This window comes from Rhyacophila brunnea, unplaced genomic scaffold, assembly GCF_057557595.1.
Source record: "Rhyacophila brunnea isolate RB1 unplaced genomic scaffold, BYU_Rbru_1.0 scaffold_8, whole genome shotgun sequence".
Classification (NCBI taxonomy): domain Eukaryota; kingdom Metazoa; phylum Arthropoda; class Insecta; order Trichoptera; family Rhyacophilidae; genus Rhyacophila; species Rhyacophila brunnea.
In genome coordinates, this window is record NW_028233350.1 from 10,416,581 (window position 1) to 10,428,713 (window position 12,133).

A 12,133-nucleotide genomic window follows, 5' to 3' on the forward strand; every position below is an offset into this window, starting at 1 on the left:
AAAACTAGAAGTTATACTTAGTTATAATAGATAATTTTTTTACAGAAAAATACTATTGAGTTATTACTTACAGATAACTTCTAAATAAGTCTCGAATTGCAACCATAGCTGTGGCATATTTATATATTTTGATTTCCATAATATATATTACAATGTATTATGTAGATATTAAAAATTGTTTCTCTCTGACTCTGAAGGCGATCCCTCTACCTACCAGAGGCACCTAGTAGTCAAAGATAGACTTACAATTTAAAAAAATTGTTATAAAATATGAATTTGTTAAAGGGTCCCATCTAATTATTACATATTATTATTTAATTATCTTATTTATTATTAAAATTTAGTTTATTAAGTGTTCTATATTGTAATGCAAAGATTTTTGACTTATTCATAGGGTTAATATTTTTTATACATATTTTAAAAAACGTCAATTTTCATAAAAATATAAATTTGCATAACTTGAAATTCTTTTTCTTTATGTGTCGTATTATTTCAAAAAATATTTTTTTTATATTGGTCATATATTATTTACTCTGAAGTGTTTTCAAAATTATGTAAGTATGTTAAATATATTTTGATGACTCAATAATAAATTAAATTATGTTTTTTTTATTTATTACAATCACGATAAGCTAAATGCTTTAAAGCTTAAATTTAATGCGAATGAAATAGATAAAAAATATATAGTTACCCCGTTTTTTAATTGTTTTAGGGAGAAAATTATTACAAATAGGTATGTCTGACTTTGTATTTTTTGTACCAAAGAATTTTAGAGCGTTTTGGAGACAAATTTTAGATTTATTTTTTCAAGTTAATCCAACGATATCCGTCTTCTTTATCATCAGTAAAATTGTAAGCATACACCTCTAATCCCATGTATTAAACATTCATATCATTATTTATCTACTTGGTTTTTCGCTTAAAATATATCTAATATTGAACAATGTAGTATAATATTATCTATACCAATGGTGGTATCTCCCTGGAAGTTGGGTTAGGTTAATTCTCTTCACATCCAACATACGTCAGTTATGACAGTTAATTCAGTAACACCGGCTGACCAAATAACCACAGTGCCGTCATATCCGGTCATGCGGTAAGCAAACTTTCATTATCGAGACAGCAGTGTCTACGCGGCGTAGACAATATTCATGTGTGACGTCATATAGTATCTACGCCGCTACGCAGCTACAATTTTACAACACGCAATATCGTCGCAAATATCTGACGGAGCTTAGCACACAAGAATACTCTGCGGGTTATATTAAATTATTATTTAATACAACGTAGTTGAAATATTATTTGTTTGTACATAGCTACAAAAATACTACAAAATATGGCTACCATTAATATCATCATTCTTTTTAACCATGTTGCTTCCTTAGGTGGAGCGTAATATGACCACAATTCGGCGCTTCTAAAATTAACGGTTATCGGTAAGTTCTTGTAACTTCATAAAATTAAGAAGAGTTGTAGGTATTATTTAAATTCAACTATAAAAGCACCTGCAATATAGAAGTGGTAGGATGTTTGTTTGTTAAGCCGTAGGTCACCGGTTTGAATATCTTGTTTGGAAAATTCACATTCAATGTATGTTTTCATGAAGAAACAAGAAACGTTTTAATTGGACGAAAAATAACAACTGTTTCTGGGCAGCTAGGATCTACATCATAAAGCCAATTACGTTGATAATTATGTTTAATTGTTATTATTCTTTACAAAACAGTGCTTCTATGTCATTAAAAAAAGCTTACCATTATAAGTAATCTTACATCCAGATTCTAATGGATTTACGTTTTGTACTATTCCATTTGAGTAGTTTTTTGTGATCCGGGTTTCGCCTTTCGGCATTTTCAGGCACTATGTGCACTCATTAAAAGGCAAATACACACTGACAACGCATAGAGTTAACTCTAACTTATATGGCAAATTAATACAATAAAGTAGGTCAAAACTTTATCACCTACCTATCAAGTCAATGATCACGATAAAAAATATATAACAAACAATATAGTAAAAAACTTAAATCGGTTAGAATTTAAATTCAAATTCCATCTAGTACCTTTGTTCGATAGTATGAATATTATATCAAGATATTTATTTTTTTTCAATTTAAAGACACTTTTTCTTATTGGAACAGTTAATATAATAATGGTAGGATAGGTTAAATCAATATTTGGATATAATATTATATTATCTACTAAAATATATGAGCTAAAACATCTTAAATATACATATATTTTATATCACAATAATGAAATTTTGAATACGTATTGGAAAATAGTAAATAATTTTGGCATACAATAATTTTCAAACTTTCATTTTACAGCGTCCTTGGTATCAAAAGATTTTTTCACGGCGCCCTAAAATATCAATATTAGTGGAATGGGTGAGCCTATTGTTAATCACGCAGTTTCTCAAAACTTTAAATCAAAATAGACACATATACCCTTATTTCCCGCTCCGCTTTTAAAGCTTTGAGTGGTATTTGGTTTTATTACATCTTTTATCTTTAGTTTTTACCGAAAGTGGAATCAGGATTTGATTAGCTTTAGTACTGTAAAAATGAGCTTTCCACCATTTAAATTATTTCAAAACACAAACAGTTTTATATCTAAATACTTAGGTTTTAATATACTGTTTAAATAAAGCTTGAATTCTACTATCGACGTAAGTTTAAATAGAGCTTAATCCTTGAGAGGGTATTAAATCAATCTCAAATTATCCGTAATATTATTTTAAGTAATTTTAAAACCAGTTATTTTAAGGAAAGTGCTTTTTGAAAACCATTTTCATATTGTGAAATGATACAACTTTATAATAATAGAGATTGTATCATTGTTTATCAATAAAGTGTAAGTACGTTGCGACTATTTTTTGTAAATCTCTGATGCTGGCTATTATGATAATTATTATAAGTACCTACGTATTATCACAAATGACGTATGTTTAATGAATGGTTGGTTTTGGTTTTGAAGACAGTGTCTGTGATAAGGGAAGAACAGTATTTAAAAAGGAAATTATCACATAAAGAAAAATCAACTTTACGTATCCGTCATCATTATAAATTTACACCTACAGACTGAAATAAGATTATCTGTAATTATTGAAACATTTGAAAATCCTGCACTGTTCTAGTAACTACGTATATCTACTAAAAATATTACTACAGAAAAAAAAGATTTACAAAAAGACACTCGTTGATTTCTCTCAACCACGTAATATAATAATATATGCAATGCTAATATTCTGTATCCTTTATATGAAAAAAGTCCTTTGCAAAACGCTACACTCTAAGCGCTGTTTCTGTATTTTATTTTGACTTTTCCTTCAAAAGGGAAAAAACGAGACTTTTATTTCGTTACTACTGTTGGCAAGTCACAATCACAAATGTTATCAACAAACAAACGAAATTCTAGCACAAAAGGGTACGGAGCAATCCTCTGAGTGTGGGTCGCATTTTAATATTAATTTATATTCCTAAATACTGTGTATCCTTAAATTTTAAATAGTTTATTTTAAAAAAATCGAAGTTCGAATACTATAAAGCGCTTAAATTTGTAGAGATCATGATTATATATAAACCAAGATTAATAATGCATATGTTACGTCGAATGTGCAAAATTGACTATTACATGAAACGGGCAAAATTTTGGCTAATTCATGTAATAGTCAAGCCCGTTGCCTTATTCATGAATTAGGTAAATTATCTGCCGAGTACGTGAATTCGCCAGGATATGGAATTCTTAAACTGTCAACATGACAGTAGAAAAAGTAAATTTTATACGGATGGTTTTATTAGTTATAATTGGACATAATATAATATTATTATTATTAGGTTAGGTTAGGTTAGGTTAGGTTTTGTAATTCTGAATTCAACTGAATGTCTATTTTGAGGTTAGCTAACAAGTGTCAACAATCTATCACAAACATAGAATCGACCATTGCACGATTGATACCCAAGCACGAATCAAATCGCGAAAATACCTTTTAATAAAATTCTTCCGTTATCATGTTATTTTTTGGGCATAGTAAATGGATATGAACGTCATTGTAGTTATTAATTGGTATATTTTTATATTATAATCAATGACATTTGACACATTTTTTGGTTAGTTTGATTAGTTGCAAAAAACACCACCGGAGCGTGACCATCTATTTTGACCATAGATAATATACGTAAATTTTGACCAATGCATGAGCATTTGACACATTTAGTTTAGTTGCAAAAAACACCACAGTAGCGCTACTATCTAATTCGTCCAATGCATGAACTAGGCATAAAAATTACTGCCGAATTCACGCACTCGGCAGATATTTTGTCTAATGGGCTTTTTTTTAATAATTTAGGCAAAAATTTGCCCATTTCATGTAATAGTCAATTTCACACATTCGGCGTAACACATAGGTATATTATGTAACTGAATTGGAAATAACATCTCAGTTCAGTAGTTGCATATTGTTAGAAAACATGGATGCTTTAGTTAGTGTACGTGTACACCAAACGGATCGCGGGTTTAATTCCTGTGTGGTTAAAATATATTCTATGTTTCCTATTATGCATGTATCTGATATATATTTTTATTAATATGCCAGTTCAATAATTTATATATTAAAACAAATTTAAATGATGTATTTATTAATGAAACCTACTATAATTTTATAGATACATCCATGTGATAAGGGTCATAGATCATGTCGATATAGATAAATACTTTGCCTATTAGAGACTCTATTGAACGTAACTGGTAACCAATTCAATAGTCATCCTTTAAAACTGTTTTAACACTCAGGATATTTAAGATGTATAAAAGTGTAATAAATTATAGATACAGTGAATAATTAAAAAACTCCACTATCGTGTGCAGTTATGTTGCTATTAAACAGAATACATTCTCTTTTTCTGACATAATTATTCAATTTATTTATTTTACATATTGTGGATATTACAAATTATAAATTTAAGACGTTCACAACATGACATTTAGAAACAAAGAAATATTTTTAAAACAGTATTTTTTTTTGACCATGTCCGATCCTGATAGGATCATGTGGGCCTCCACAGAGTGGAGGTTTGTATTGACAGATTTTGTTTTTACGAGAAATGGATGTCAGCCACTCGCTCAACCTATTAGGTCCATACCCTGACACACACAAATCGAAAAACAATAAATGTACTTGCCAGACCCAGGATTGGAACCTGGGACCCACGGCTTTATAGTCCAACGCTTAAGCCGCGCGGCCACCGTGGGTGACTTTGGGGATTGGGTCGTGAGCATTTACTGGCTGAATATTTATGATTACTTATCTTGAATCATTCTATGGATGGGTATATAACCTAAAATATTTGTGATCATAATGACTAGTATATCGTAGATTTGTCAAAACATTTAATTCAACATCATTATAATAAAAGTATACCAATTTAAATCCCACTTCATTACCTGCTAAATAGGGAATTATACTGAATAAACAACTGACAATAATTCATATAAATCAATTTTAGTTTATGATAAGATTGAAATGAGATAACCTAATAGAGATTTTTTAAATGATTATATTTTAGTCATTTTACTTCCAAAGATTTTTTGCTGTCAAAATTTACCCACCTAAAATAAAGGGACATTTTATCTATATGAATGTATTATGAACCTTTAAAATTTTAGAAAATATCATACATATTGTAATGACTATTTAAATATTTCTTTATTGTTTACTTCTCCAATTATTTAAAGTTATTTTCAAAAGTTTTATATAAACCCCTTTTCGACGGTCACCTTCAAATAAGTATCTAAATCACATAAATAGTTTACAAAATATGTTCACAGCATGCGCAAGTAGTGTTAATCTGAATTATATTTATATATAAAATAATCAAACATACAACAATATACTGTTATTTTGCTGAGAAAGCTTCACCTCAAGAACAACATCACTCTTATGTATGACAGACAGCACTGACACTGTCTCATAAATCATATTTTATTACGGATCCAAGTATCACAAAATGTTGAGAACGTTTGTAGTACATTTGGGTTACAGGCCTGCCCAATTTTGTTCGCCGTTATGACGACCCTTGAAAGGTTAGCCGAGTTGCTCATATAGTTGTACTATAATACTGTTTGTGAAAATTCCTTTGGGCAAAACCAACGTCTTTATCAGAATAGGCGATTTGTTATATTACTTCCTCTCAATTTCTACAGCCTACAGTCATATAAAATTCACTTTCTGTTTATTGGGATTAAATAAAAAAAATATATTTCTTTGAAGATGGTTTATATGTTTTTTGTCGTATTTTACTATACATACCACATCACTTGAGGCGAAGTTTATAAGAAACTAGATTCAATAAGATATATATCACGGTAGAAACATACGAAATGATAGCAATAACCATACCAATAAAATAACCATAATAATAATTATACTTTATTCTGCTGAATCTTATTTCCACTCTATAATACCATCACAAACAGGAGAGAGTAGGTAATCCTACTGCCATGGCCCCCACAAAGGGGTCAAGAAGGTACCGGTGTGACGATTCGACAAAATAAGTGAGATAAACATACATCACAAATTCTCTCTAATAGTAAAAAAAAGTCGTCCGTGTGTGGTGGTTGTACAATATAATTTTTAATTATATATCGATACTGGGAAACTCCATAATTCAAATGCATGTATTAAAATATACAAAAAAACACTAATTATACACATTAATTTTACCGCGTACACCATTTGAAAAATGCTACTTTAGAGCATCACACTGCTTTTATCCTTAGCGATAAGTTGGGAGGCCATCAAAGATCCTAGCCTGGGGGCCCGTTTTAGAATGTATGGACCATGTCTACTGCACTCTTTCTGAATAATCTCTCAATGAGGATTTTTTTCATTAGGTTAGGTTTTACATCATAATACATTTTTGAATTGCCTCTACACTCTTGATCTTCACTGCTTCTCTAAGAGGTTTCTTAACAGTATTTTTTGTACGAGAAATGATTATTAGGTAACCATAATTTTGAAAATTTTCTAGTTTCTTTTCAATTTACACACATTTTAGAGTGTTAGGAAGTAGCCTACTACTATTTTTATATACAATTGTATTTTATTATCGGTGTTCATATTATTATCATCAACAAATATTTTTTTAAACTGGTGAGATCGTTATTAAATTAGGTATCTAAAATAACTATTATAATATAATAAAGTACTTTATTGTAAATAATAAGTATACCTATTTTGAAGATAATGGTTAGGATATTTAAATAAAAATATCTTTAAAATTATTGTTAAACTCATATTGTTTTGGCTTGTTTTTGTGTATTCCCGGGATATAATTAACATCTAATCCCATAATCCTAGGATTATTAATAACGTCCGCAATTGCATTAATAAACTTTTATTTTATATACTTAATATTAATATCGATTTTATAATGTATACTATATATTATTTGTTTAATTTTTCATAAGGATCATCAGGATAATGTATGATACTCGCAATGTCAGTGAGATTACATTGATGTAGTATAATAATATTAAGATTATATTATAATCTTAAAGATATATGTAACCGTCTTCTTTACTATCATTTCGTATAGGTAAATAACTATTACTACCTACATATCAGTGGCGAAGGTTGGAGGTAGGCTGTTAAGATCAGCCATACATAGTACATAATAAACTTTGTCAATCATACGTATTTGTTTTCATTGAAATAAGACTACGATTTACAGATGATGTTGGTTAGTTTTTAAATTTCAATTAAGCCCTACGAAAACCAACCCATTATAGATAATATTCAAAAAAATACTCTATATATAAAATATCTAAAATTATGCAATTAAATCAAACATAAATTAGATATTTTATAGACAAAATAATATTTTTTATTCATTATGGTTTGGTTTAGGTAGGGCTTGATGAATTTAAAAAAATGAACCAACAATATGTATAATATGTATTCTTAATCAAATGAAAACAAATAAATATGAACAAAAAAGTGTGCACAATTTTGTCGTATCACCCAAAGTATACCAAAACTATCATGTTTCGGTTTAGGCAGGGTTTTATTGATTTTTAAAAACTAACCAAACATAAAATGAATAAAAGAAATAGTTAATTAAAAATTAAAAATTATTAGCAAGTACAAGAAGTCGCTTAAAAAATATTGGAGAAATTCCTAGACGTCGGTTAGTAATCGTTGTAATAGTAAAATAACTACCTACTTTGATTTAATAAACAAAAATCGATTGCCGAAGTAACATGATTTCGAAGAGCACTGAGTGGTAGGTATTTAATAGCCAATAGCTTAAATATTTGTCGTCATTAGTATGTCTTCCGTAGCATAATGGCTGAATGCGACGAGTTTGGGGCGTTTACCTGTTGGAGATGACGGGTTCGATTCCCGACCGGTTGGCTTACTTTTTTCAAAAACGTTTTTTCTATTGGTTGTGATATACTCTCTCAGTTAGTGTTTTTCTAAATTATATAATGTTCAATAACCGAACATCATTTGTAAATTGTAGTTATAGTTCAATAAAAACAAATACGTATGACTAACAATGTTTAATGTGCACTATTTATGGCAAATCTTAACAGCGTACCTCCATCGTTCGCTACTGCTACCTATATATTACAATATAATGTAATGGTTGGTATTGATTTTCTTACCTTGACTTGGTCCTGTTCGCCTGCATATTCAATACTTTGAAAAATCGTCCAGGTATATCGTCGTCGTACTTCCATTCTTGCCAGATATCTCCGATACCAGCGCTGGATCAGTATAGCAGCCTTCATTGCTAAAAATAAAACAAAAGTAAAACGTTAGATTTCATAAATTTAAATATACAATTTAATTTGAAAATCTTGAGAATACACACGTACATATTTATAATCAGGGCCTTTATTGCGGTGTGAAAATGTTATACGTAAATCAGTCAGTTGCTGGAAAGATTTTAAGGGTGGTTACCCAGAACATATTTGCACTGCACTCTGATTGCTTTTCATTCATTGACATGAAGGATAATACTTTACTATTGCATACAATATTACACCACTTAAATGGACATAATATTTTCTAGAATATGTCAAAAACATCCGACAAAATATGTAAGAATATTCAATAGTGTTAGTTATATTTAAATATAAATATAAAGTTAATTATATAACCTAATATAAATAATCATTAAATAAAACGCAATGTTAATTGACTGATTCCACTTTTTTTATTACTAAACTGGACCAGTGGCGCACCCAGGATATAATATTGGGGGGGGCCTAAGGAGGAGAATGTAAATTAGTCCCATAGGCTCTTTTTCTTCTTCACAGCCTAATTTCTCGTTTATCGGTCTTTTGTCTATTGCACTCGGTGTACCTACACCATGGTCCTAACATCCTTAAACGGGCCCTCAGGCTAGGATATTTGGCGGCCCCCCTACCTACCGCTAAGATTAAAGTCAGTGTGAAACACTAAATTAACGTTTTCCCAATTGTGTTTTAGTTCAAATTAAGGGTACTTATACGGTGAATTATTGGCGGTTTTTAATACATCTACTTTAATAATGGAGCTGTCGAGTATCGACAGATAATAATCAGGAAATATATTGCACAATTATATAAGTAATTGAAAATGGTCATGGCCATGAAGAATAATAGCAGGCGACTTTTTTTACTATTAAAGTTAATTTATGATGTGTGTTTATCTCACTTATCTGGTCGACCCGACACGCCGGGCCCCCCATAACCCGGGCCCCCAGGCTAGAGCCCTGTCAGCCCTCCCAAGCTATGACCTACACCACTCCGGAATTCGGGTGGACACGGAGAATTTTTTGACAGTTCCATTAGGGATTGGGTTTCTAAAAAATCCCGACATTAGTATTTCGAAATTTTGTGTTAGAAATTAAAATCTAAGAAATTTTTATTTGTCTAATTTAGTTTATTGGCTTTCAATTTCAATGTTTAAAACGGGGGCTTGTTAAAGTTTGGTAAAAGTTTAAAATGTTTTAAAATGGGGGTGCCAGGGCCCCTTGCCCCCCCCTGGGTGCGCCACTGACTGTTGGTCACTAAAGACTAAAATTTTTGGGGAGGTGAGCCTTGAATTTTTATTTTCTAATTTCGGGGGCCCGTGGTATGAAAAAGTTTGAGAAGCACTGGTCTAGACTCAAGAGCTACAATATGTATGCCAAATTCCACCGAAAAAAATGTTCTTTTGATTTACACCACCGCCGACTGTGGTAACCACCGGGTAGTCGTTCTTTTCGCCGAATTTTTATTGTCGATTTTTTAATATTGAGGTTCCAAAATATTAATTTACAATGGACACAAAAAAGTATTATTGCATTTAACTTATACACAAACCTCTTCAACACAATACAGCCTAATTTCTCGTTTATCGGTTTTTTGTCTATTGTACTCGGTGTACACCAGTCCGGAATTCGAGTGGACACCGAGAATTTTTTGACAGTTCCATTAGGAATTGGGTTTCTAAAAAACCCCGACATTTTCGAAATTTTTGTGTTAGAAATTAAAATCTAAAAATTTTTTCTATAAATGTGCTGGTGAATTACATTCTGATAATTTTTATTTTGGGGGGTGCCAGGGCCCCCTGGCCCACCCCCTGGGTGCGCCACTGAACTGGACCGGTTTCGTCTACTTCATAGGGGCATTATCAACCAGTAAAGAATAATATACAATATTAAAGATATGTATAAAACTTTAAAAAAATGACAATATTTTTTTATTGAACTTATGAATAATAATTAAATACTTCCACTAAATCCACTGTTCAAAGCAAATCAAATACATTTACCTCACTTATTAAAAAAATATTTAAAAAATACGTTTATATTTAATTATAAATACAATACATTTCTACTATGAATAAATTGACAGTTAAAACCATTAATATATATATATATATATATATATATAAGTATGTCTAAGGGCAGTTAGTGAATCAAACCGTCCACAAATTACCGGAGTTACCTGATCATTTCGACTTATTGGCTCATTTGTCACTTACTTGATCATTGTCAGGTATAGATTTATATGCAGTTGTGACCAGCTCGACGAGCTGGTACCGTAGGTACCTATAACTCAATTTGATAAGGTAAGTGATAATTTCGAAGGCAGTAAATAGGCTCCTATATACTTTTTTATCCCTGAATATAGAACGTGACTTCGTTGATTATTTCCGTTCATTATTAATCGCCTTTAGCTGATCAGAGAGTGCGACGTTGCCACTGCAAGGAAGAGGTGATAGGAAGGTGAGACGAGGGAGGTGAGGGAACGGTGCGTGAAATTTTATAATTTCAATGATATGCGAAAATATCCTTTGCGTAAACTGCATAAGAAATATTTTTTACTGTAGGTACAGGTGCTGGAGACGGGTCCATTGTTTACACCTGAATAAAGTGACACCATTATCAAGACTATTCAGATAGGCCGTTTGCCTTTGCTTAAATACTATACGTATAGATGAAGACAGAATACATTTTCTTATTCGTTGAAACAATATTATGACTTTGTATACTTATTATTAATTGTAATATTATAAATACTTTGAAAACCCTAAGTGGGTTTTTAATGGATATCAAAATACTTTTAGTATTTTGATACTTTTTTGTTTAGTATTTGGACTAGAAGTCATTTCAAGCAACGTTTCGATTCTGAATTGTTGTCTTTCACGATATTGAGAGTATCCACCGCTCCGGAACTTGCCGCAAGTATACTATACTATAATATTTTATAGTAATTAAACGTAAAATAACACATATGAATCAAATAAAATTGACTTAGCACGCCGCGTTCGAACACGCGATCTCCGGATTCGTAGACGAGAATCTTAACCGTTCGTCCACGGAGGTCGTCAAATGATTTGAATAGCAAAAAAGTGCGTAATAATTGTATAGACTACACTTTAGTAGATATGTGCTTAACTATAAGCATACTATTAAAGTTGAAATAAATGGCACGACCTACCAGATGTTTTATTTTTTGCTTGCTTGTATTGATCCAATATGAATACATAAATACACTCAATAAATAAACATCTTTGAATTAACCATTTCTTTTATTCAATGAATAATTCACAAGATTTTGAGAATGTAACATTCCATATATTGAACATACATAAC

General features: G+C 30.7%; 1 protein-coding gene across 1 annotated transcript in view; it reads right to left on the bottom strand.

The window, feature by feature from the left end:
• rdgC (retinal degeneration C) overlaps nt 1-12,133 on the bottom strand; it is a 350,015-nt gene that overhangs the window by 163,772 nt on the left and 174,110 nt on the right. Inside the window, exon 4 of the mRNA XM_085959019.1 lies at nt 8,670-8,797. Coding sequence (XP_085815145.1) covers nt 8,670-8,797 — 128 coding nt within the window. The remainder of the gene's footprint in view (nt 1-8,669; nt 8,798-12,133) is intronic.